This window comes from Eschrichtius robustus, chromosome 15 (assembly GCF_028021215.1).
Source record: "Eschrichtius robustus isolate mEscRob2 chromosome 15, mEscRob2.pri, whole genome shotgun sequence".
In the NCBI taxonomy this organism is placed as follows: Eukaryota; Metazoa; Chordata; class Mammalia; order Artiodactyla; family Eschrichtiidae; genus Eschrichtius; species Eschrichtius robustus.
This window is the reverse complement of record NC_090838.1, coordinates 20,835,945-20,861,842: the sequence shown is the minus strand read 5'-3', so window position 1 is coordinate 20,861,842 and position 25,898 is coordinate 20,835,945. Positions and strand designations below refer to the sequence as shown.

Sequence of the window (25,898 nt, the reverse complement as noted above, 5' to 3'; positions counted from 1 at the left end):
CATAGAGCTTAAAACTCTATAAACTACTACGCAAAGAATGTTCTGGAAGGACTTCTAGTGTCTGTTTACTCTCTTCACAGTAAACTTCTCAGAGCTGGCTCTATTTCCCTTTTAGCTCCCTGAAGAAACAGTGATTATTGAACTCCTTCAGAGCTCCAGATTCTCAGCTCCATTTCCTTTGGAACCTCATTCCACATAGAAATGCTTGTTTTCATAGTTCAAGTATTACTTCAATTAGTAAATGTTCAGTTTCCAGTTCTATATACTTGCTTGGTAATGTTCTCGTTGTCATCAGGGTTTTTATTTTTTTAACATCGCTAGTTTTGTTGTATGGATTTTTCTTGGCCTTCCAGATATTTATAAGATATATAAATATCTGATAGACGCAGTGGATGATAATTTTCATGGCTATTCTTTTTCATGAAAAGGGAGAATGATTCTCTTGAGTAAAATCATATTTAGTAGTTGCATCAAAGCACAGCAATTAAAATACCAACTCTCCAAGATGAGAATGGTAAAAAGCAACTCATACAGTTTCATAAGAAAAGTGCTGAGGCAAATGCTAATACTAGCTCAACATAAGCTATTTTGTTAAAATGCAAGTTCAAGAGACTTAAATGAAACAATATTAAGCATCACACACGACCCTATCTGTTTGGGACACCAGCCACTTAACTGAAAGTAAATTCTATTTGAGAAGCCATTTATAACAAGAGCTCACATTTCCTAGACCTGTCTACTGTTTATGAAGCACTTTTACACACATTATCTCATTCAGCCCTCACGCAAACTTACAGATAGGTAGTGTCTTCCACTCATAGCTGAGAAAACTGAGGCTCAATGTCATTCCAGCAAGCCCGAATCTGTGCCTCTTCCTATTTATCATGGCCCACCCATGGCCACTGACACCTCCAGATCCAAAGCAAGAACTGATGGCTTACAATGAGAGTTCAGGAAAAGTATGTGCACAAACACATACACTAACACACACACGCACGCACGTCTCTACCTCCCTCTCCCTCTCTCTCTCTCTCTACATACATATATATATATATATTCTCTCTACATACATATATATATATATATATATATATATATATATATATATATATATATATATATATATACAAATATTTGTTGAATGGATGAACAACTGAAAGAGGGCTTCCCAGTATAGAAATAAGATTCCAGAAAGGTGGACACCACTGAAAAAGATACAGAATGCACACAACATGCAAGTATCAAGGCAAAAAAGGTGTGCTCAGGTGGGCACCAAAGCCCCACTGGGCATTCAAAGAAATTAAACAAAAGAAGGGGAACCAGGAATGTAGAAAGGGGGCCAAATTCCAGAAATAAAAAAGATGTCAGAGACCTGCAGGCTTAAAATGAGAAATGCTGGAGCAGAAAATTAAATGCATGTTAATGGAGACTTAGAAAGCTTAATCCCGGAGTGCACAAAACCTGGGAGGTAGGTTTGCAGCCCTCGGTGAGGCAGGGCCATTGATGCCGGGGAGAACTTGAAGCACGTGGAATCACCCGGGAGCTTTAAAAATATGGATGCTGGATGCCACTCCTTCCACCCCTCCCCCAAGACTGGACTGGGTTGGTCTGGAGTGTGGCCAGGGGCCTCAGGGTCTTTACCCAGCATCCTTCCCCTCCCACCTGGTAATTCTGCTGCACACCTACTTGGAGGTGATCTAGACACGCCCCTTCTTTATAAATGAGGACAGCGAGGCTTCGTGGGGGAAAGAGCCCAGGATCACCAGCGGATGTACGGCAGGCAGACTGGCACCCAAATCCGGTGCTGGCTCCCGGCACCTTCCAGCCCGCTGTCCAGGCCCCGACTCCTGCAGGACCAGATCCAACCTCACCCGCTTTCCTGCTCGTTCCCCCTCTTGCCCGCCCGCAGGTCAGCGTCACGGTGATCGAGGCTCGGCAGCTGGTGGGCTTGAACATGGACCCCGTGGTGTGCGTGGAGGTGGGCGACGACAAGAAGTTCACCTCCATGAAGGAGTCCACTAACTGCCCCTACTACAACGAGGTCAGCGCCCGGGGCCCCAGGTGGGGAAGGGGCCTCCGAACCGTGGCAGAGGCTGGGCCCCGGCCCCATGGGGCCCAACAGGAGAAGCTGGGAGGCAAGGGAGACAAAGGGCTACCAGCCGGCGTGACCTTGGCCCGCCCGTTACAACCCCCAGCCTGCTGACGTGCAGTGCTGCCCCCTCTGAACCCCAGTCCAGATCCCAGCCAGACTCAGGTCTGGCCAGGGGCCACCCTGTGAAAGGAATAGCACCCCAGGTCCTCCTGTGCTGCTCGCAGCAGTGCCTGTGAGTGAACCTCGCACCCCCTGAGGCCTGGTCCCAGATGCTTCCCAGGCCAGAGCCCCGGGGCAGGGCCACCTCCTTCCAGCCCCAGCCCGTGGTGGCACGGGCACCATTAATGAGCACTTGCTGCGTGCCGGGAACTCTTGTAAACGTTTTTGGTGCATTATCTCTTCTGACTCTCACACTGTCCGAAGTTGTCACCATCAATGCCATCTTACACAAGGGACACTGAAGCTCCTGGAGAAAGACCTGGCCCGGGTGCTACGTGCCAGAGTCGGGTCCTCTGTGCGCACGCTCTCTGCTCAGCTGCCGTCATGGGCGCCTGAACCTCTTCGGGGTCCTTCCAGACCACTGGCCGTGATGCTTGGGGAGTGAGGGATAAAAGGCCCGGTACCCACTGCTGTTCGTTGCAGCTGTTTGAGGCCACATCGAGGTTAAAGGACCTCAGAGACCTTCTAGTTCAATCTCTCGATCTTACAGAGGAGGAGACTGAGGCCACAATATGAAAAGGGCCAAGATCACAGAGAGTACTGTAGACAGAGCAGGGCCCAGACTGCCCTGCCTCTGCCCAGCGCTCTGTCTGCCACCTCGGATGGCCACCCCAGACACAGCATCGTGCCTCTGGGCTCCAGGGAGGGACCCATCTTAATCAGCTCTGGGGAAGGATGCCCCTCAGGTCCCTGAGCACACATCAGACTAAGCCAGAAGTCAGCTGGGCACCCTGGCCAAACGCGGCATCTGCATCCTGTGTTTCGGTGTCTGTCCTGGGCGTGGTGAGGGCTGAGGGTGCCGTCTGCTGCTTGGGGGAGGGCATCGCTTGGGAAACTGTGAGCGGCCCCAGTCGTGGGCCTTCAGGAGGAAAACCCAGGCACACCTCTGCCCTTCACGGAGACCCAGGCTAAAGCCAGAGCCTGGCCGAGGTCTCCTCAATGACCACAAATGGACCCCATTCTCACAGCTGGTTTCCTGCAGGGCCACAGGGCTGGGACACTGCTGTTCAGGACCCCCCTCAGCCCCATGCGGCAACCTTCCCAGGAGTCAGGAAATTCAGGCTCGACACCTCTGACCTTATGTCAGGACACATCCCTGACTGGAAAAGCCTCCGGCCTAGATAACGTCTATTTTTCCCTAACAGATGTGGAGACAGGGCCCCCATGGCCTTCCACAGTTATTTGATAGTGGTGAAGCCACGTTTGCCTGACGGGAGGGCTCACCTTGCAGCAGGGCCAAATGCCTCATGTTTCATTCAAATGGTTTCCTCCTTCCCAAGGAAACAGAGCTGTCCTCCCCACTCTGTGGCTCCTCAGCAAACTCCTACTCACCCTGCAGAGCCCAGCTCAAATGTCCTTGCACTGAGTAGCCTTCCCTGCACTCTCTAGGTCAGAGGTCAGGGCATTCCTCTCTCTCTGACAATAACATCCCCAAGTTGCAGTTGGTTCTTCACATGTAACCCGGGAGGCTCCCAGTCTCCTGCATCTCTGTAGCCCAGCCCAGGGCCTGCCATGTACCTAGAGGGCTTTGGTAACACTTTGCTGAATGGATACTTACCCAAACGAAGAAACAGACATCCGCTGGGCATCTGCTCTGCACCAAGCTCAAGCCTGGCCACAGAGCGAGTGCAACTTCCTAGTTCCATTTTCCAAACTCTACATTTATAGCCACTAAACCATTTATACATTTATAGCCACTAAAACTATTTATTCCACTCATCTTTGGATCATCTTAAATTTACACCTGATCATATTTTTGTTCTTTTTCACAAACCCAAGTAACTCTGATTTATTCGATTTCTGTTTCCTCTAAACCAGAGTTTCTCAAACTCAGCACTGTGGCTACTTTGGACCAGGTGATTCTTTGTTGCAGGCGACTGTCCTGTGCATTGTAGGGTATTGAGCAGCATCCCTGGCTTCTACCCACTAGATAGAAGCAACCCTCCAATAGCAATCCTCCACCCAGATGTAGCAACCAAGAAGGTTTCTAGACATTGTCAAATGCCTCCCGGGGGTTAAAATCGGCCCCAGTTGAGAACCGGTGCTCTAAACTATCTTCCCATGATTCCTCCCAGCCCCAAAGCTAGAATTCTCTTTCCCTTTTCTTCTCTTCCTTTTATACTATCCCCCTGGTCCCAGGGGTGTGCTGCTTTCCCCTAATTCTCTGAGTTGATGGGAACCTACCTTTGGTTCCACTAAACACAATAGAGGGAGGTGAGAACAACCAACATCACTTAGATTTCTAAGTAATTACAAAAGGGAAACATGTTCAGGAAATACAAGGAATATGACCACAGACAGCTCAGAGTTCTAGCTTAGTTAGCTCGCTCTCCTGGGGCTGACACAGCTCTGCGGCACCTGGCCTTGACCTTGACCCTCCTGCCTGGCTCTGGACTTGTCTTCCTATGAAGGGAGGCTCATAACCATCACCCCTGTCCCCAGAACAACCTGACAATCCACAGACCAGGCCAAGACCTCTTCTCGGTGCATCCGGTCCCAGACACCGTCATCTTCCTTCTGCCTAAAACCACCTCTCCCCATTGCCTTGAATCCTTCTCTTTCTACATCCCAAAGAATCTACCATTATATCATCCACTCAACATCACCAACTCTGCCTTTGCTTTTCTTTTGGCTCCTCTTTTGTCTATAAGGCATTTCACTCTAGCATATTCTAAGCACAACTATGAAGAAGCATTATGATCAAGGACAGGAACTAGAAGCCTACCATCTATCTATCCATCTACCTATCCATGCATCCATCTATCTATCTATCCACCTAGCTATGCCTTTCCTCAGTCCCACATACCTCCTAGTGACCACCACTTCCTCACCTTAATCCCTGCACTCATTTCTGCCCCCCATCTTTCCTGAAACTGCCATTTTCCAGACATCAAGGACCTCACTGTCCCTAAGTTCAACATCCACCATTGCTCCCTCTCCCTTGACTGCCCCGGTCCTTCTATCCTCTCACTGCCCCCTGCCCTGGGGACCTCTCCTGCCACTCTCCTGCCTTCCCCTCTCTCCAGCTCCTCTCCTCACTGCCTTTCTTGGCATCACTCCCTGTGCCCACTGCTGAAGTGCTGCTGCTTCTTGGAGCCCTGTACTGGGCCTGCTTCTTTCCTATTCTCCTTCCTTCTCTCCCTGGGTATCTCCCCAGCCTCAAGGCATCGGTTACCATCTGCGTGTCTAGATGCCTGTACCACCCACCTCTCCAGAGCTTCAGTCCCCCGTGACTAGCATCATCCAGGCATAGTGCTCCTTAGCAGTTGGTGTTTATTGTGCAGTGGCCGTGTGCATGCCTGGGTTGAATGCTTGACCCAGGTCATCTCATTTAGATTCCGAACCACGCCTCCCAGCAACCCCGTGAATGCTACCCCGGAGCAGTTCCACATGGCGGCCCTGGCTCGTTATCCCCACGTCACAGAGGTGTAAACTGAGGCTCAGGAAGGGAGGTGATTGGAGCAACAGTGAAAGCTCAGTCTTTCTGGCTCTAAAGCTGGCGCCGTTACCCACAATGCTCTAGTGTGAGCCTCCAGCAGCCAGGAGCAGATTCTCATTTGCTCCAAGCTCTTCGGCAACCTTTCTCCATCTCCCTGCCCACAAGTTCACCAAAACAGTGGCCCTTCTGCCGTCGGCGCCCTCGCTCCCAGCGCCCGCACACCAAGGCCGGGACAGATGGGTGGGTGCTGCAGCCGTGAGTGGCAGCTCCCAGCCGGAGAGGACAGGTCGCGCCCACAGCAGTTACATTTACAGCAGATGAAGTTCATCAGTTCTAAATTCTAAGGCTCAGCTTAGTTTACATTTAAACACCTCCAAACTTGGGGTGCATCTTCTAGGCTGCATTGTGGTTTAATGGTGGTGTCTGTGGGGCCCATATAACCACAGCGTATCTTACAGTATCTTACACGTATCTCATCAAGACTCATAACAAGACTCTAAGAGGGGGCATCATTACCCCCATTTGACAGCTCAGGAAGCTGAGGTTCAGAAGATGTGTTGCTCAAGACCACACGACTCCCAGCTTCACCGGGGTCGGGGGGACCAGTGGTTGCCCCTCCTGCTCGTCCGAACTTTGGGGCTCAAGGGAAATGGCCAGGGTGCAGACAGGCACCGTCAGGAGGGAGGTGCCTGGCATTTAGCCTCTGCCCTCCAAGTGACAGCAAGTCTGGGTCCTTCCCCCCTCCAGTACTTCGTCTTCGACTTCCATGTCTCTCCTGACGTCATGTTCGACAAGATCATCAAGATCTCGGTGAGTGGGGAGCAGTCCCTGGCAGGCGGGGCTCTTAGCTCAAACTGCACCTTTGTGCAGACTTGAAAAGGGCACCCCCTCTGGGCGGGCCAACCATAAAAAGGCAGATGGCACCCAGACACACAGCCGGGCAAGTGGGGCACAGGCTGGATGTGGGCCCCTCTCACCCCATTAGCCAGATCCTTCTGTATAGTGTACAACCTGCTCACCCATACCTGGCGGCCAGCAAAGCACAGGCGAGGCAGAAGAGGCTGATACTAAGCCTCAGAGAGCTGCCCCTGCCCTGCCAGACGCCCTCCTGCTTCACCTGAAGCTCACATCCCCAGAAAGAGTGACATGGCACCACTATCAGTCAGCCCTTCCCCGCCCCACGGAAAGCCTCAGCCCCATGCCGCCTGACTGGCGACTGGTGGTTCTGCCTGGAAGGTGATTCACTCCAAGAACCTGCTGCGCAGTGGCACCCTGGTGGGCTCCTTCAAGATGGACGTGGGGACCGTGTACTCCCAGCCTGGTGAGTAGCTGCACAGCCTGTCAGCTCCGGGAGCCCGGGACACGCGGTCCCTCCCACCCTGGCGGGCCCTGGGCTCAGCCTGGCCAGGCTGCTGGGCTCAGGTGAGGCCGTGAGTGCACAGTCTTCAGGCATGCAGAGCGATGGGGTGCCCAGCCTGCATACAGTCGCAGTGACCACCTGCGCCCAGTCGGCGGGGCTCACGGGAGGCCTGCAGAGGTGGCAGCATGGCCCCCCTTTTACAGCTGAGGGGCCTGGGCGCCAGAGGAGCGCCGGGGCTTCCCTGGTCACCCAGCTGGTCTACAGTGAGGTCAGGCCGTGTGACTCCAGAGTCCCTACTGAGCCACGCTGTTCCCGACACCCAGTGCGGGGGGCAGTCTCTGAGGGACACTGTGCCCTGAAAACACCTTCACTGACCATCCGTCCAGGGACCCAGGCTGCCTGAGAACAGCCGCGTGGGCTATCTGCTCAGCAGCTCTGGGGGAACCCATAAGCCAGCACTGCGTGGGGTTAGTGAGGGAACCCCAAGGCGTGGCCCAGAGGGCTGGTGAGGGTTGGACCAGACAGAGAAGGTGCCTCAGCCTGACAGACAACACTCACCACATGGCCAGCTTGGGAACCACGGGCAGACAAGCTGGCACTGGGCCCCACCCATGCCCTGAAGTGAACCCGCCACTTGGGTGCAGTAAGGACCCCATTAGGCCCTATGACAGTGACGATACAATTTCGCCCAGACAATCACATTTGACCCTCACAAAACAGTGAGGGAGACATCAGCATTCCTTCCCATTCTACAGACGAGATAAATGAGGCTAAAAGAAGTTGTGTCTCAGAGGTGCCACTAAACTATTAGGTTGAACAAATTGGCGATTCCTTATGTTCAACCTAGTAGACACTTGGCTGGTGCACATTATAACTATGACTCAGACCAGAAAATCTAAGCTGAAAACCCAAGATTATACACATAAAAATCACAAAATCATAGATCATTCAAGCTTGAAGAGACCTTAAAAACATCTAGTCCAATCTCTCTCTGAAGGAACAGAAAGAAGAAATCCATTCCCTCTTCAAATAGCCTTTAACTCTGAAGACAAATTTTATGTCCCTCCTGAGTCTTATTCTCTTTCCTTACTAAATTTCCCCAGTTCAATTAACTATTCATTCACACATCTGTCCATCCACCCATATATTCTTTCAACCACCCACATATCTACCTACTCACCTGTCTGTATGTTAATCCATCCTTCTATCCATTTATCCATCTGCCATCCATCCATCCCTCTATCCATCTACCTTTTAGGCCAGCCAGGCACCCTACCACCCGTCTTCTACTATCCAACTCCCCATCCAGCCATCTGGCTATCTATCTGTTCATGTATCCATCCCACAAACACCCACTCTGGCAAGACCCTTGAAGCTCTGGGGTAGCCTAGGACATGGCCCCCTCCTCCTGAGATGCGCCAGTTCAGCTGACGGCCTCCAGTGACCCCTCACACACATGGCTTACTCCCCTCTCACCGTCCCAGTCTGTCTCTTCGGACTCTGCAATGGCATTATCTCTCCGGAGACACAGTTGGCCTGGCCTATCCCCAAACAGGCTGATTTCTGCACACAGTCCTGAACACATCTCACAGAACCGAATGGGGACAGAGAGGCTTGCTGGCAACAGGCCTGAACTATAGTAGAAGTTGAAAGTGGAGGGAGGGGAAGAGGAAACTTCTGAGTCCCTGGAGATTCCAGTGCCCACACAAAATCAAGGAAGAAGATGTGCCCTTCGTGCAGGCTACGCCTACAATCAGCTTTAAAGTCAACCTGAAGGGGCAGATCCGTCCTAGAGTGGCCTGCTCTCTTGACATCTGTCCTTTCCTCCACACTGTCCTAATTCCTGGGAGTATTGGGGTGACACTACCGGTCCCTGTCTCTAGGAGGCTTTCAGGCTGAAATTGGAGACAGACAATAAGTAGATAATCACAGTGATAGTGAGTTAGGAGATGTGCATATGGAAAGGGGCCAGGATCAGCTCTTCTGAGGAAGTCAGGGAAGGCTGCATGGAAGAGGAGACACATGAACAAAATGATTAGAAGTGTGAATAGGGAGGTGGAGGGTTGGGGTGGGGGACAGAAGGGATGGGGGCATTCCAAGCTCAAAGAACAGCAGCCACAAAGGCATGGGGGTATGAAACAGCAATATGAATTATTCAGAGAGGGGTAAACAGCTTTGCTTGCAGGAGCACGGAGGGGGCGGGCAGAGGGTGAACACTGCGAGCTGGGGAGAGCTGTATCAGGAGACCCCACAGGGGATGCTGAGGTCTGTGGTCTTTCCCCCAAGTACTGGGGAGCCTCAGGTGGGTTTGAAATGGGGAGTGAGAGAGGGAGGGCCTCTCTGAGGCCTCTGTCTGGCAGCTGCATGGTGGTTGACTGCATGGGTTGGGGGCAGGAGGGCTGCAGGCAGAGAAACCAATTAGGAGGCTCCTCTGAAGCCACACCACATGCCTGGGTGCATGACCAGGGGCGGGGCCTTGCCTCAGCCACCCTTGCTCGGGGACCTCTGTCTCCCTGGCCGAGAGGCAGGCAAAGCTGTGGCCCCAGGGCCCCGAGACCTGATGACCTGGGCTCTGAGGCCTGCCCCGAGGACAGGTGCCGCCCTGGGTAGGCCAGCAGGTGCAGCCCCTGCTCCTCGCCACTGCAGAGCACCAGTTCCACCACAAGTGGGCCATCCTGTCGGACCCCGACGACATCTCCGCGGGGCTGAAGGGCTACGTGAAGTGCGACGTCGCCGTGATGGGAAAGGGGGACAACATCAAGACGCCCCACAAGGCCAACGAGACAGACGAGGATGACATTGAGGGGTGAGGCTCCCATCCTCCCCCAGCCCCTGGAGACCCGGCCCAGCCCTTCCTGGAACACCAAGGGAGCCCCCAGGGTGGATCTCACCCTCCATCTCCCTACCCCCATGCCCAGATGGCCCATCTCTCCCTGGAAGGACTGAGGCCCGGCCAGCCTCGGTGTCCGGGGACTCTCCTCATGGGGCAGAAAGGACTGAGGCAGGGCAGGCAGGGGTTCACAGAGGACAGTCAAGAGTGACAGTCATTTGACATCCAGGCTTCTGACTGTGAGAAACTTGGAAGAAAAGAGCGGAGTCCCAGAGCTGCTGGGTCTTGAGTCTACACCCAGGAGAGCAAAGAGATTTGTTTTCTGTACCAATTCCAGGCAGCTGACAGTGGTTGTTGAGAAATATTCTGGGACCTCATCTGGATTCAGTGAGAAAAAGTGCAGGATCCAATGAATCATGACTTCCATGGGCCAAGGAGGGAGAGTGGGGGCCAGTTGTGAGGTTTTTGTGTAGGAGATGAAAGATGTGACACAAAGCTGAGAAAACTGGATAATAATATTAAGAGTGGTCTCCCACGCTACAGTTTACAAAGTACTCATATATTTTAACCTATTTGAGCCTTATCATATTCTGAGAGGGAATACCATATTATTCCCATCTTAAAGGTGAGTAAACTGAGGCTTAGAGAGATAGAGAGATTTGCCCAGGATCACAAGAGAGCAGGTGCCCTAAACTCCAGTGTCTTTAGTCCTAGTGTGGGCCTTCTCAGCCGTCCTTCACCTGTTGTCCCAGCCCCCAGGGGTATGTAGATGCTGGGGCAGGAGTCGGGGTGCCCAGCCCTAGCTGTATGTGCCGGCAGGAACTTGCTGCTCCCCGAGGGGGTGCCCCCCGAACGCCAGTGGGCCCGGTTCTACGTGAAGATTTACCGAGCAGAGGGGCTGCCCCGCATGAACACAAGCCTCATGGCCAACATGAAGAAGGCTTTCATTGGTGAGAACAAGGACCTGGTCGACCCCTACGTGCAAGTCTTCTTTGCTGGCCAGAAGGTATTGGGGTGCAGGAGGCTGGGGCTTGGGGTGACAGGCACCAGAGGTGCAAGGGGTTGGGTGTGGGGTCCTGGGGACGGACGTGAGGCAAAATCAGAAGCCACGAGACTGGCCTTTGATCACCTTGGTGAGTCACCTCTAGAAGTGAGGAGAGAGAGATGAGGGGAGCTCTAGCTCAGAGGGGCTGGGGGGTGAGGCCAGGCTGGGCCTTAGGGATTCCTCACTGCCCCCAGGTCACCAAGAGCTGAGGGGAGGGGGTCACTGAGAGGGAGAAGAGCCAGAGAGGCTGGGGTGGGGAAGGGTGAGGAGATAAGTACACACACACACACCACATGCACACACATAGCACACATATACACACTCACACACAGACACACATGCACACTCATGCACATACACAAACCCTAACCCTCGCTCCCTCCCACCAGGGCAAGACTTCAGTGCAGAAAAGCAGCTATGAGCCACTGTGGAATGAGCAGGTGGTCTTTACAGACCTGTTCCCCCCGCTCTGCAAGCGCATGAAGGTACAGATCCGGGACTCAGACAAGGTCAACGACGTAGCCATCGGCACCCACTTCATTGACCTGCGCAAGATTTCCAACGACGGAGACAAAGGTCAGCAGCAGGAGACTGGGGGTGGGACGTGGGGCTAAAGGGGTAGCATAAATGAGACCACCCCCCATACACCACCACCATCCCATACCTCTGCCTGAAAGGTGCCAGGCATGGTCAGGGCATTGCCAACAGCCCCTGCCTCCAGGGAAGGGTGGAAACTCATGGTTCATGTCTGCACAGAGGTGCCTGGGCCCGCCTGAGCCAAGCTGCCTGGATTTGAACTCCAGCTCTGACAGTTAGAAGCTGCGTGACCTTCATACCTGTTTTCCCATCTGTAAAATGAGAATAATAGTAATTATATACGTGTATATATACATACGTATTACATATATGCGTGTACTGCTGCCATAGTACCTATCTACAGACTTGTAGGACCAGAGCACTGAGCTGAGTACCAGGGATACAGAACAAGGAGGAATGCATCCGGTCTTCATGGTGCTCCCCTGGGGATGAGGGAGACGGGTGTGCTACCAAATGCTCAAAACCTGAGACAGAAGACACAAAAGACTACAGATTGTATGATTCCATTTGTATGAAATGTCCGGAATAGGCAAATGCATAGAGACAGGAAGTAGACGAGTGGTTGCCAGGAGCTGGGGGGAAGGGGAACTGGGACGAACCACTGAAAGGTATGGGGTTTCTTCTGAGGAGGATGGAAATGTCCTGGATGGTGGCACAACATAGTGAATGCACGAAAAACCACTGAAATGCATACTTTAAAATGGTGAATTTTATGTTATAGGAAGAATATCTCAGTTTTTTAAATGCTATAATGTTCTTTATAAACTAGGCAGAACAGAAACCAAACAAAACTCATAAGGCAGAATTGAATCCGTGCTACACATGAGACATAACAAATCCTAATGGGAGAAAAATAGTTGGGACTAGGAATTGGGGGTACTTCGTGGAGGAAGAGAGTTTAACAGGCACAGGCGAAGAGTAAGGGCCTTCGGAGAGAGGGCAGGGGTCTGCAGAGGCAGGTGAGACCCTAGTGGCACACAGGTCTGCACAGAAGGCAAAGGCCTTGCTGAGGAGCTGGGGCATCGGTCCTTCAAGTAGGTCATAGACGGCCCCCGCCACAGGCACCGGGAAGCAGGGGGCGTGGCCTTGCTCCACAGAAATGGACGTGTGTGTATGCGGAGCGGCACGGCCAGCTCAGGCTCCCGCAGAGAATAAGCAGACACACAGAAGTGCCCCATGCAAGTGACAAGGCCACCCCACAGCCAGCCCCGCGCAGCAGACACCGCTCTCCACGCAGCCCCTGTGAGCCTCGCTGCCCGCAGGCCCTCTGCCGCCTCAGACATTTCCCCGAGCGAGACACGAGGTCCTCAGCTCAGCAACCAGGAGGTACAGGCCAGGAGCCCCCAAAATAGGTCCCTCCACCCGAGTGAGCCCCTCGACCCTCTGCCCCCGGCCCGCAGGCTTCCTGCCCACGCTGGGCCCCGCCTGGGTGAACATGTATGGCTCCACACGCAACTACACGCTGCTGGACGAGCACCAGGACCTGAACGAGGGCCTGGGGGAGGGCGTGTCTTTCCGCGCCCGCCTCATGCTGGGCCTGGCGGTGGAGATCCTGGACACTTCCAACCCTGAGCTCACCAGCTCCACGGAGGTGCAGGTGGAACAGGCCACACCCGTCTCCGAGGTGAGGCCCCAGGGCGCTGTGCTCAACCCCCTTCCCACCACGGCAGCCTGCGCCTGGCCTCTGCCAGTGTCCCTCCTGCCTACCTCAGGGGCCCAGACCCCAGGATGGGGTCTCCCTCCGCAGAAAGCAGTAGGACCTCTGTCCCCTTCCACTGCCTGTGCCTGTGCTCTCCCCAGAGGTCCCAAGGTGGAGCCTTGTCTCTGCCTTGTTCCTGGCCATGGCTGTCCTTGCGCTGGACATAGTAGCCCTTCCTCCAGGGACAGGCTGGAGGGCCGAAGGAACTGGGCCTTCAGTGTCGGGGCTCCTAGCTCCACAGCCGGGTAGGATGTCCCCACCATTAGCCCCAAGGGCCTGTCTGTAAGACGTAGGAGGAGGCCTGGCCCCAGGCCCAGCCCCCACCCCGTTAAGCTTTCCGGAGGGCTTGAACCACCTTCTCCACAGAGCTGCGTGGGGAAAATGGAAGAATTCTTTCTATTTGGAGCCCTCCTGGAGGCCTCAATGATCGACCGGAAAAACGGAGACAAGCCCATCACCTTTGAGGTCACTATAGGTGAGAGCTGGGCTCGCAGGACCGGGGACTGGGTGGTAACTGCCAGGCCCCGCTCCACAGCCCGGGGGGGGCGGGGAACTTTGACCACTTCCCTCGTGTGTCCTCAGGCACCCACAGCGCATACAGCGACTGCACCTGAGAACACACGCCCCACAGGGTCGGCCTTAGCTCCACCTAAGGGCTAGGCTGTGTTAGGGACACGAGGAGGAAAGAAGCCCTCCCTGCAGAAGGGAGCGAGGCCCTCATGGGACTGGAGAGGAGAGAGTGGGAATACGGGCCACGTCCTGGGCTGGACCTTGAGCTCAGCGGTCATCAGGGCTCCTAGTGAGACCTCTGCAGGAGTGCAGGACATGGCCCCTTCCTCTGGCCAGTGTTCTATCGTGTCTAAGCTAGCACAGACCTGTGAGCACCAGCCCCATTCCCTGACTCTCCCTCTTCCCTCCCACAGACCCCTGGACTGGAGGGCAGGGTGGGGCCTGGGGGGGAAAGGACTCTAGGCCCTCGGTGCCCCCTTCTGCCTCCAGGCAACTATGGGAACGAAGTCGATGGCCTGTCTCGACCCCAGCGGCCTCGGCCTCGGCCTCGGAAGGAGCCTGGGGACGAGGAGGAAGTGGATCTGATCCAGAAGTCGAGTGACGACGAGACTGACGAGGGTGGGGACCTGCCCTCAGTCTCCTCCAGCCCACCCATGCGGCCCCAGATCACCGACAGGTGAGCCGGCCAGGACAGAGGGTCCTGGGAGCCCTGCCCGCTGCCTCCCATCCTCTCATGGCCTGGCCCCGCCCCACCACCGCCTCCCTGGGTGCCCAGTCCTCAACCTCCCACCTGCTCCCACCCCAGGAACTACTTCCATCTGCCCTACTTGGAGCGCAAGCCCTGCATCTACATCAAGAGCTGGTGGCCGGACCAGCGCCGCCGCCTCTACAATGCCAACATCGTGGACCACATCGCAGACAAGCTGGTCAGGGCCAGGCCACGGCGGGGAGGGGAAAGGCAGAGGGCGTGTGCTTCAGAGGGCCTCGCCCAGCTTGGACAGCTCCCCGGCAACACGCGAGTCCTGTCTGCCGGGCAGCACGCCGTGCGGTTGGGGGAGGAACTGCAGAGTGGCCCCTGTAGAACCTGTGTTCCTGTCCCCGCCCCAGCCCCAGGAGCGGTGGAGAGCCTGAGGGCGGCCCGGAGTGGAGTCTGGGAACCCTGGCCCATCCAGCCCCGGGTTTCCCTGGAGGTGACTGGCCAACCCCTCTGTCTCTGGCCTGCACTCCCCCACCCCCTGCATCTAGCCCTGAGTTCTGTCTGACTCCTGTGGGTCCACCAGGACCACAGACTCATGGCCCAGAGGTGGCTTCTTCCTTCAGGTTCTGAAAACAGAACCTGGAAAATTTGGGTTTCCTTGTGATGGCGAGACAGTCCGGAGATGGCGCTCGTGGGAGGTCCTAGGGCGCTAGACCCTCATCCCCCTGATGAACGAGGGAGACATTTGGGGAGGCTGAGGGGGGCTGTGGCTCACACCCCTGGTTCACAGGAAGAAGGCCTGAATGATGTGCAGGAGATGATCAAAACGGAAAAGTCCTACCCTGAGCGTCGACTGCGGGGCGTCCTGGAGGAGCTGAGCTGTGGCTGCTAGTAAGTGTCAGGGCTGCCAGTCGGGGGTCAGAAGTGGGGGGTTTGCAGAGAAGGAGGCATCTGCAGGCCTCCTGCTGGCGGGTGGGCTCTGCTAAGCCCTGCTTCTCCCCCTCCCAGCCGTTTCCTCTCCCTCGCGGACAAGGACCAGGGCCACTGGTCCCGCACCAGGCTGGACCGGGAGCGCCTCAAGTCCTGCATGCGGGAGCTGGTGAGGACGCGGCTGGACCACACCGGGGACGGAGGGAGGGTCTGGAGGTGAAAAGGGAACCCGAGGTGGGGGACATCTGTCTCTGAGGTCACAGCCCCCAGGGCCAGACCCTCCATCATGCGTCATGACCTGAGCCCCACTTACACCCCCGACCCCGGCAGGAGAGCATGGGGCAGCAGGCCAAGACCCTGCGGGCACAGGTGAAGTGGCACACGGTGAGGGACAAGCTGAGGCTGTGCCAGAACTTCCTGCACAAGCTGCGCTTCCTGGCAGACGAGGTGTGCCCCCTGCCAGCCCCAAACCAGAGTGACCCAAGGTGGCGGAAGGGGGCCTGCACAGGAGGGGTTGGGCCAGACCATCCAGGAGGCCCCTCCCATTCTGACAGCTGTTGGGGGACAGGAGAGACCAAGCCTTTCACCCTGTCCCGTGTTCTTCCCGTTGGATCGGTGGGAGGAGAAGGAAGAGCCAGCGTCGGGGTCCTTTCCTCTGTGGGTTCAGGCCTGGCCAAGAGGCAGGATCTCTCCCTTACTGGCCACCACCCTGCCCCCACCCCAGCCTCAGCACAGCGTCCCCGACGTCTTCATCTGGATGATGAGCAACAACAAGCGCATCGCCTACGCCCGGGTGCCCTCCAAGGACCTGCTCTTCTCCACCGTGGAGGAGGAGCTGGGCAAGGACTGCGCCAAGGTCAAGACGCTCTTCCTCAAGGTGCCGGAAGGGGAGCAAGATTGGGGGCGGAGGGGCTGGGGTCGGCGCTTTTTCAAGGGGTCAACCTCCCCTTGGAGGGAGCAGTACCCCCACCCCTGGGTCTGGCTGGCCAGAGCTGACGGGGTGCTCAAAGAAGAGCTGGAGAGAATAGGAAAGGGGTGCGGGGTCCCCCCATGCCCCTCTGCACTGTGTTCCGCACCACACAGCCCAGCGGGATGGCTGCGGAGGGCAGGGGCCCCTCCGCCCATAGCCTCCTCCAGGCTCCTGCCCCTTCCTCATGCCGTGGGCTCCAGCAGCTGACCCTGCGCCCACCCGCAGCTGCCAGGGAAGCGGGGCTTCGGCTCGGCGGGCTGGACGGTGCAGGCCAAGCTGGAGCTCTATCTGTGGCTGGGCCTCAGCAAGCAGTGCAAGGACTTTCTGTGCGGCCTGCCCTGCGGCTTCGAGGAGGTCAGGGCGGCCCAGGGCCCAGGCCTGCACGCCTTCCCACCCATCAGCCTGCTCTACACCAGTGAGCGAGGACTCCCGGGCCTGGGCGGGAGGGCACCGGCGGGTGGCCTGTTCCCTGAGCCTCAGCCTGCTTCCCCCACAGAGAAGCAGGCCTTCCAGCTCCGTGCCCACATGTACCAGGCGCGCAGCCTCTTTGCCGCCGACAGCAGCGGCCTCTCGGACCCCTTCGCCCGTGTCTTCTTCATCAACCAGAGTCAGTGCACAGAGGTGAGGGCCCCGGGGAGGAGGGCCTGGCTCTGGCTTTGAGAGCACTGGAGGGGGCCTGTGAGCCTCTGGGACCTGGAGAAACAGACCAGCCACTACTCCAGATCCTTAGAGGGAAGACTGGCAGATGACTGCAGGCCCAGGCCACACTGGTGAAGGCTTTAATCGTGGTCACATTCCACACAGAAGACAGGGAAGACACTGGCGGGGGGCTGGGAGAGAGGGTCAGGAGCGGACCTCATATCAGCCTTCATTTTGAGATTCCCAGAAGAGTCAGGGAGCATGGCACTCCTGCTCCCGCGTCCCCTGGAAACCACAGTGACTGGGGGTGACTCCTCTTCAGGTGTTGCCCACCCACCATCACTTACCTGTGCCCCCCCCCCATGCTGCAGGTGCTGAATGAGACCCTGTGCCCCACCTGGGACCAGATGCTGGTGTTCGACAACCTGGAGCTCTATGGCGAAGCTCATGAATTGCGGGATGACCCCCCCATCATTGTCATCGAAATCTACGACCAGGACACCATGGTATGGGTGGGCTCTGGCACCAGGGACCACGCCTCCTCCCCCACACTCCACCTGCGTTAGCGGCCACCTCCACAGCCCACCCCCAGAGCCCCTTGGCCAGGGTGCTTGCCGGGGAAGCTGGGAGTCTGGGCAGCTGACCAGCCCCTCCAGGAGACCCCGGGTGTCTCCTGCCCTGTCACTGCAACCTGACCCCTTCCCGATGCTTTGGGCCTCTGGGGCCTCAGGGAGGAGACAGGCCAGGGCGTCCCACCTCCCAGCAAAGCTCAGACCCAGATGTGCCAGGAAAGCCTGCTGTCCCCAGCCTTCCCCCATTTGAGGGGCCCCCCAACCCCTGCCCACACCTACCACAGTCAGTAACAGCCTCACAGCTCTCCATGGGAGCTCTGGAGTAAGGGAGTGGGGGATTAGGGTGACCCCTCCAGAGATGGGGAGCCGCTTACTACAAGCCGCCTCAGCTACCGGGGTGCCCCGAGGGAGCTCTGGACTAGGGGTAGGAGCAGCTGTTTCTAGTCCTGAGTCCTGCACCTGCCATTCATTGCCAGCATGGCCTGGAGCTAGCCCGAGACTTGGTTTCCCCCATCTGTAAAATGGGGTGATCACACCTGCAACTACATGGGGCCGTGGTGAGGACTGAATGAGATCCCAGGTGTGAACATGCTTGGTCAGTTCAAGCACCAAGAGGCCACCTTGGCTGTTTGTCGCGTCAGGGCAAAGCCGACTTCATAGGCCGGACCTTTGCCAAGCCCCTGGTGAAGATGGCCGACGAGGCATACTGCCCGCCCCGCTTCCCGCCCCAGCTTGAGTACTACCAGATCTACCGCGGCAACGCCACGGCCGGGGACCTGCTGGCCGCCTTCGAGCTGCTGCAGGTGGGGCTGCTGGAAAGAGGGGGCTGGGCCAGGGGCCTTTCTCCTCCCCATCCTGCTGTGAGGCCAGTCGGACAGGAAGCTGGGCGTGTGGTTCTTGGGGACCTGGGCTGTTCAGCCTTCCCTGTCTCCCCAGATCACATGCCAAATAACTCATGGGGAGAGAGAGCCCTCTCCCCGGGCTCCCCAGGGTGTGACACTATGTCCCGCATTCCCCAGATTGGACCAGCAGGGAAGGCCGACCTGCCGCCCATCAATGGCCCAGTGGACGTGGACCGAGGTCCCATCATGCCTGTGCCTATGGGCATCCGGCCCGTGCTCAGCAAGTACCGGATAGAGGTGTGTGAGGACTGCATCCGGCCCCTCCCAGCCCTGCCCTGAACAGGCCCTGCTGTGCTCTGCTCCCTGGCCCCCCTCACTCTCTCTCCATGAGGGTCGTATGCATGCATTACACTGTTGGCATCAAACTCCAGGGGTCTTCAGCAACCTCAGGCCACGCTCCGTTTTTCAAATAAGGACACTGAAGGCCCAGGAGGGGAAGTGACTGGCCCAAGTTCACACCCAGGGGCCAGTAGCAGACCCAGGCTCGCGACCATCCGGCGCCTGCCCCTTTTGTGCTGAGTCACACTGCCACGGTCCAGGACCCTTCCCGGCCCTCCCATCGGCCCCCCACACCCACCCTCACCCCACAGCGCCTTCAGGACACCTGCCCCTCCTCGGCTCTCCCAGCCCTGCCCCTCCTGACGCACGGTCCACCCACAGCCCGGTTCTTCCTCAGGTGGCCCTGCCCGCCCGCAGCTGGTGCCCTTGACTGAGGGGCTGTCCTCTCACCCCCACCGCACCCCCACACAGGTGCTGTTCTGGGGCCTGCGGGACCTGAAGCGGGTGAACCTGGCCCAGGTGGACCGGCCGCGGGTAGACATCGAGTGCGCGGGGAAGGGAGTACAGTCGTCCCTGATCCACAATTACAAGAAGAACCCCAATTTCAACACCCTCGTCAAGTGGTTTGAAGTGGTGAGTGTGGGCCGGGACCTGCCTGGGCAGAGCTGGGTGCCTCTGCCCCTTCTCTGAGCTCAGGGTCCCTGCCCCACCCTCAGGACCTCCCGGAGAACGAGCTCCTGCACCCGCCCTTGAACATCCGCGTGGTGGACTGCCGGGCCTTCGGCCGCTACACCCTGGTCGGCTCCCACACCGTCAGCTCCCTGCGGCGCTTCATCTACCGGCCCCCGGACCGCTCAGCCCCCAGCTGGAACACCTCGGGTATGGCGCTTCTGGGCCCAGGGCAGGGCCTCCAGCTCACAATCCAGCCCTCCTGGTTTCCTCCTGGGCCATCCCTAAGTGGGCGGGGGAGGCCAGGAGGGAGGTCCCCCCCTGGGCGCCAAGGAAGCCTGCGCAGGGTGGCCCCCAGCTCTAGCGCCAGAAAGGCCAGAGCCCAGGGGTCCTTAGAGGGCCTGAGGGCAGATGGTCCTCAGCCGGTTCCTGGAGAAGACCCAGGCCCTCCCCGTCCCAACCCCCCGATTCCCCCGCCCCCCGGCCTCCACTGTGTCACTCAGCACGGCTCACCCTCCTCTCTGGCTCACCTCCTCCCTCTCCTTATGCCCATCTTATGCCTCCCTCTCCCTCGGAAAGCTCTAGAATCAGCTTTAGGCCTCCGGTCCTTCCAGCCAGCCCTGACTCTCACCGTTACTGCTGCTCCTCCTTGTCTGTCTGTCCATCTCTCTGTCCAGGCAGGCTCCTCCAGGGCCGCCGTGTGCTGTACAGTGCGGGCCCCTCTTCTCACCCCACAGGGGAGGTCGTGGTGAACATGGAGCCGGAGGTGCCTGTCAAGAAGCTGGAGACCGTGGTGAAGCTGGATGCGGTAAGGCGCCTGGGGTCAGCCCCACGCTGGCTGGGGACGTGCAACTGCGGGTGGCACTTTCCCAGAGCCGGGCCACCCCGCACACAAGACGACACATTAAGTCGCTCCTCCTTTGGCGTGCGATGGGCCAGGGCTAACCCTGACTGCATGTGCACACAGCCCCATCCTATACTGTCCTGGAAGGCGAGACTCTCAATTCTGCGTGTGTGTGTGCACATGTGCATGAACACGTGGTACACACGTATGAGAGACAGAGAGAGCAGTAACTGTGTGAAGTAATAGCCTGCAATTATTTTTATTCCAACAAACGACACCATAGGCAATGGATTCCTTGTGCAAACACCAGTGCTCTTTCCAGAGGGTCCCCGGTTTTCCCTCCCAGCCATTTACAAACAACTCTCCCAAGGCATGGGTTGGGGCAGGATTTCCAGGTGGAAGCGCCTTATTCCTCCTGGCTTTGGGACTGGGGCTCTTTGTCTGCCAGAGGGAGACCTGTCACCTCGGTGTTCGGATGCAGACATGGCGTCAGCAGGGGATGGCGGGATGGAGGCTGGCCTGGAACAGGCCATCCTGAATCCAGACAGGACAGAGGGGCGGGAAGCAGGCTTCCTTCCCAGCACATTCTCCAAGTCCCATTCCTGACTGCATGTGCTTCACACGGCCCAGGGGCGTCTCCTAGCCTCTGAGGTCTGAGTCGGGTCTGAAAGGATCCTTCCTTACCTCACCATCCTGGTCCCCAGAGAGTCCCAGCCAGCAGGCTGAGTTAGCACGGGGCATGGCTCATGGAAAAGGGGAGGAGTCGAGGCCCGGGGCCTGGCCTGCAGGCCTGGGATGGCACTGCTAGGGGCTCTGGGGCTACACCGGGAGATGCCACATCCCCCTGGGCTCCCAGCTTCCTGAGCTCCTCCCTGAGAAGCCTGTTCCTCCTGGAGGCAGGGGCGGGGTAGGGAAGCCCCCTGGTTTCAGGCCATCAGCGAACCAAGAGCGCGGCACAGACCTGAGCTGCCCCATCATCCCACAGGCCCTGGACTCTGGTGGGGCCCTTTTCACCAGGTTCCTCTTCAGCTGTGTAATTTTGTGTCCACTTACTTTTTAAGGCACTTGTCCTTCATCCAGCCAACATTACTGACCTCCAGCCTCATGCCGTGTCAGCCTCCCCTCTTGACTCTGACTGCCCACTGCAGTCATCTGGGGAGTTTACAACTCTCCTGGTGCCCAGTACCCCCATTTGGACTCAGTGGAGCCCTGCAACTGATGATTTTTAAAAGCCCCCAGTAATTCTAACGTGCAGCCAAGTTTGCAAACCACCACCCTGGAAGGTCTGAGGACACATCTTCGAGGCAGACCTTCCACAGACCCAGAACTGGCCATGAGAGCACAGCGCTCACGACACAGGGAATATCCCTGCGTGAGCGCCCTCTCCTCCACCCTCCCTGGCCAGCCGCTACCTACCACTTCCGGCCCCAGTGGCTAAGTCTGTCCCTGTCTCCTTGGTTCCTTTCTGCAGACTTCTGATGCTGTCATCAAGGTGGATGTGGTGAGTGTGGGGACCAGCGGGGGGCTCTGGGGAGAGAAGACCCTACACTACATAGGGTATCAGGCCAAGGAAGACAGCATCAGGGACCGAGCCACCCCGTAGCCCCTGATGCCCCGGCCATCTCACCCCTCCAAAGAGGCAGAGGGAGAGAGAGCTGTTTGGGCTGCAGGGCCCCTGAGAGGCAATCCTGCCTTGGCTGGGGGCTCATGCTGGCTGGTCATGACCCTCTCTGGGCCGTGACATCCATAAAACAAGGCCCTGCCCCTTTGATGTCGGTAGCCCCACAGAGCCTCCTGGAGCCCAGGGCTTTCCTGGAGCAGATGGTCGGAATGAATGGGGGACCCCCGGATTGTTCAGGGCTCCGGGAATGGCCAGGGTGCGGGGATGTATGCAGGACTCTAGACCTAGCCAACCCTGCAGGCTGATGAGGAGAAAGAGAGGAAGAAGAAGAAGAAGAAGGGCAGCTCAGAAGAACCAGAGGAGGAGGAGACAGATGAGAGCATGCTGGACTGGTGGTCCAAGTACTTTGCCTCCATCGATACCATGAAAGAGGTGAGGCCTCGGCCTGGGCAGGGGGCCAAGGAGGGACTGGGCTGGGAGAGGGGACCCCAGCTCCACATCAGACCCTCCTATCCAGCTTCTTCCCCACCCACACCAGAGCTGGCTCCCCCACTCCATCGACATGAGCTTGTGGCAGGCTGTCTCACAGCCTCGAAGTTCTAGCTCACCCTTTTCCAGGATGGAGGTCCAGTCTACCTTCCCTGCCTTGGTTTTCTCTAGTCCTCATTCATTTCTTCCACAAATATCTCTTGAGTATATATGATGAGTCAGACACCAACCTAGGGGCTACAGGAGCCAAAAGATAAGATTGGCTACCTGCCCTGAGTATCTACTGGACATGCGAAATGGACACGTAAGCAGATACACTACCATGTGATAACAAAGGCAATTCAGTGCCTGGGGGCATCAGGAAAGGCTTCACAGAGGAGGTGACCTTTGAGGAAGAGGAGAAATATGCGCTCAGAGGCCAAAGGGAACAACAACTTCTCAGGAGTATTTGCACAGCTACTATTATTTTACATAATAATACACAGCTGTTTTATTTTACATGCCTCCGTCACTGTGGCTGTGAAATGTTCTTCCCCTATTGTGTGCACATGGGTTCTGTCTGCTGAGCCAGATTGCAAGTTCCAGAAGGCTCACGTCTCCTCTTCCTCGTTTGTCTCTCTCCACACTGCCAGCCTAGCTCAGGGCACTTCTTGACTGACCGACTGACCAGGATGGACGTGTGCCCATGGTTGTGTTTCCTCAACCAAGCTGATCCAGCCACATTCTCTCCCCAGGCCCTTTCTATGACCCGAGTTGCGTGTGATGTTTACCATCCATGTTAGAGCACAGGTTAAACTGCTGTAGCAAGTTAGATTGATGTGAACAAGAAGAAGGTTGGTATGGTGATTCAGTGGGGTCAGGGACCAAGACCCTGCCATCTTGTTACTGGCATCTGTGTGGTGAGAGATGGCTTGCCATCACGTCCTAATACTAGTCCACGGGAAGGGTAAAGAGAAGAAGGGGACGCATACTCCTTTCCTTTTAAGGGCCCAGCCTAGAAGCTGCACATATCACTTCAGCTCACACTGGCTAGAATCTAGTCCCATAGCCACACTTAGCTGCAAGGGGGGCTGGGAAATGTAATCTTTAGCTAGGTAGCTGTGTGCCAAAAACTTTTAGAGAGCAGGAGAGCAGATAACTGGGGGACACCTAGTAGTATCTTCTCCCACCCACACCTCCTGAATTCAAGTTGGCCAGGCTGGAGCTCCAAGAGGCTGCCCATTGTCTCCTCAAGTCTATTCCTGTAATTTGCACAGGCTGCCAACAGGTGGCGGTGACACCTTGGGTGAAACCTGATGATTTAGTGTACAGTGTGTACTGACTGAAGAAAATAAGGCACATTTTCTTATTCAGTTATACTTTTCTACATTAAAATAATAATACCACTAAGAGGCAACATTAAAGAGCACATATTTTTCAATCATACACAATTAAAGAATCATAACCCCTAAGTACAGTTAAGTCACATTGTACACATCATAAACTTTTTTTTAACCCACTTAAGCACATCATGGGTTTGAAACCCAATGGAAAAGAGTTTCTGCCTCTAAGCATTTAAGACTGGTCTAAGACCACAGCGTGGGTTCAACAAACCCCTCCCTAGGAAACCCACCTTCCCTCCTCCTCACCTCATCTTTTGGCAGCAACTTCGACAGCAAGAGGCCTCAGGAACTGATTTGGAGGAGAAGGAGGAGATGGACAACACTGAGGGTGAGTCCTGGAGCCCTGGATCTCTGCCTCTCCCTCCCGGCCCCCTGGATGGGTGGCTCCCCTGCTTGTCACACCAGCTGCTTCTCTTTCCCCTTCCCATGGGCCCTCCCAGCTGCAGCAGCCAACAGCAGATATCACCAGGCATCCCTGGGCACCAGAGAGCAGGCTGAGACCCTTATCTAGAGTGGCTTTTACTCTGACCAGTTCGGTAGCCACAGTGAGGGACAGACATTTAGAGTCACAGAACATCAGAGCTGGAAGGGATCTCAGAGCTCACCCCATTCAGCATTTTCCAGACCTTTTCCATGGAACACTATTAATGGGTCTTCTGAAGGGAAAAGAGGGTTCTGGGGTCAAATGGGTTAAACAGGTCCCTTGGTGCAGGACTTTTCAGTGCCTTTAATATACAAATGCTATTATAAATCTCTAGAAGGAAGACATAATAAAATATTTCCCCAGCTTATTTTACATATATATATATATATATATATATATATATATATATCTTTTCTTTTAAAGCATTCCAAGAACACCTACACCTAGTGTTCCATCGAATGCTGTTTGGGAAATGCTGATACAGAACAATCCTCTTAATGTTAAAGACAAGTAGACTGAGGCCAGAGAGCACAGTGAGCTGGCACCAGACCCAAGCTCCTTCCAGGCCCCTCTCTGTCAAAGGGCACACAACAGTCTTTGCACATTCCTGGCAGACTGGTGCCCTGCTCCCACGTGAGGCGGGCATGCCAGGCAGCATTGTCTGCATTTTCTACAGATGAGCACACAGAGACCTGCAAGTTAAATTAGCAAAGCGACAGAGCTGGGTCTCCAACCCAGGCCTTCCTGCCAGATCATTTCTGCCTCCTTGTCTGTTTCTGGCCAGGCCTGAAGGGGCCGATGAAGGGCAAGGAGAAGGCAAGGGCTGCAAAGGAGGAGAGGAAGAAGAGAACCCAGAGCCCAGGCCCAGGCCAAGGGTCTGAGGCCCCTGAGAAGAAGAAACCCAAGATTGATGAACTCAAGGTGAGGGTCTGGGAGCAGACCTAGCCAGAAGGTAGGGTCACACCGGGGGCAAGACAGAGGCCAGTGGACCGGCCTCGCCCCCTGACAGCCCGGCCTGGCTCAGGTGTACCCCAAGGAGCTGGAGTCAGAGTTCGACAGCTTCGAGGACTGGCTGCACACGTTCAACCTGCTTCGGGGCAAGACGGGGGACGACGAGGATGGCGCGACCGAGGAGGAGCGCATCGTGGGCCGCTTCAAGGTCAGGCAGGGAGCACAAGTGGGCCCTAAGTCCTGAGCCCCCCCACCAGCTCTTCTCCCCACCCCAAGCCCGGGGCTGACAGCCAGGTGGAACTGTCAGCCAACCCGGTTGATAAAGTATGAAAATACTTCCATGCTGATTGATAAAGATCATCTGCCCTAAACCCACTTCCCCACTCCACCCCCCTCAGAGTTGCCCCCCCCAATCCAGCCACTCCCTGCAGAATCCCTGACTCTCCGTACCCCAGCAACTAAAGGGTTAAGGCCCCACCGCAGCAGGGTGCAGACCCTCAGTGCTAGTTTGAATGCCACTCCTGCCTGTGCCATGGGAACCTGCACCCTGACCCACGCTTGCCTCGCCCCAGGGCTCCCTCTGCGTGTACAAAGTGCCACTCCCAGAGGACGTGTCCCGGGAAGCCGGCTATGACCCCACCTATGGCATGTTCCAGGGCATCCCCAGCAATGACCCCATCAACGTGCTGGTCCGGGTCTACGTGGTCCGGGTGAGAGTCCCCTCACATCCTTTCCCCA

At 56.4% G+C, this 25,898-nt stretch overlaps 1 protein-coding gene across 4 annotated transcripts in view; it reads left to right on the top strand.

The window, feature by feature from the left end:
* Positions 1-25,898, top strand: part of OTOF (otoferlin) — a 93,992-nt gene that overhangs the window by 60,528 nt on the left and 7,566 nt on the right. For 2 of the 4 annotated variants that reach the window (XM_068564118.1, XM_068564117.1), the window contains exons 9-36: positions 1,910-2,041; positions 6,498-6,560; positions 6,987-7,071; positions 9,757-9,916; positions 10,760-10,946; positions 11,375-11,561; positions 12,983-13,206; positions 13,648-13,756; positions 14,281-14,467; positions 14,597-14,717; positions 15,279-15,379; positions 15,497-15,587; positions 15,749-15,865; positions 16,143-16,295; positions 16,614-16,803; positions 16,885-17,009; positions 17,399-17,533; positions 18,241-18,402; positions 18,619-18,738; positions 19,252-19,413; positions 19,497-19,659; positions 20,127-20,257; positions 21,765-21,794; positions 22,215-22,346; positions 24,047-24,113; positions 24,994-25,130; positions 25,234-25,368; positions 25,733-25,870. In XM_068564118.1, the coding sequence (XP_068420219.1) occupies positions 1,910-2,041; positions 6,498-6,560; positions 6,987-7,071; positions 9,757-9,916; positions 10,760-10,946; positions 11,375-11,561; positions 12,983-13,206; positions 13,648-13,756; positions 14,281-14,467; positions 14,597-14,717; positions 15,279-15,379; positions 15,497-15,587; positions 15,749-15,865; positions 16,143-16,295; positions 16,614-16,803; positions 16,885-17,009; positions 17,399-17,533; positions 18,241-18,402; positions 18,619-18,738; positions 19,252-19,413; positions 19,497-19,659; positions 20,127-20,257; positions 21,765-21,794; positions 22,215-22,346; positions 24,047-24,113; positions 24,994-25,130; positions 25,234-25,368; positions 25,733-25,870 (3,744 nt within the window). The remainder of the gene's footprint in view (positions 1-1,909; positions 2,042-6,497; positions 6,561-6,986; positions 7,072-9,756; positions 9,917-10,759; positions 10,947-11,374; positions 11,562-12,982; positions 13,207-13,647; positions 13,757-14,280; positions 14,468-14,596; positions 14,718-15,278; positions 15,380-15,496; positions 15,588-15,748; positions 15,866-16,142; positions 16,296-16,613; positions 16,804-16,884; positions 17,010-17,398; positions 17,534-18,240; positions 18,403-18,618; positions 18,739-19,251; positions 19,414-19,496; positions 19,660-20,126; positions 20,258-21,764; positions 21,795-22,214; positions 22,347-24,046; positions 24,114-24,993; positions 25,131-25,233; positions 25,369-25,732; positions 25,871-25,898) is intronic. The other 2 variants (XM_068564119.1, XM_068564120.1) reach the window with 1 other exon arrangement.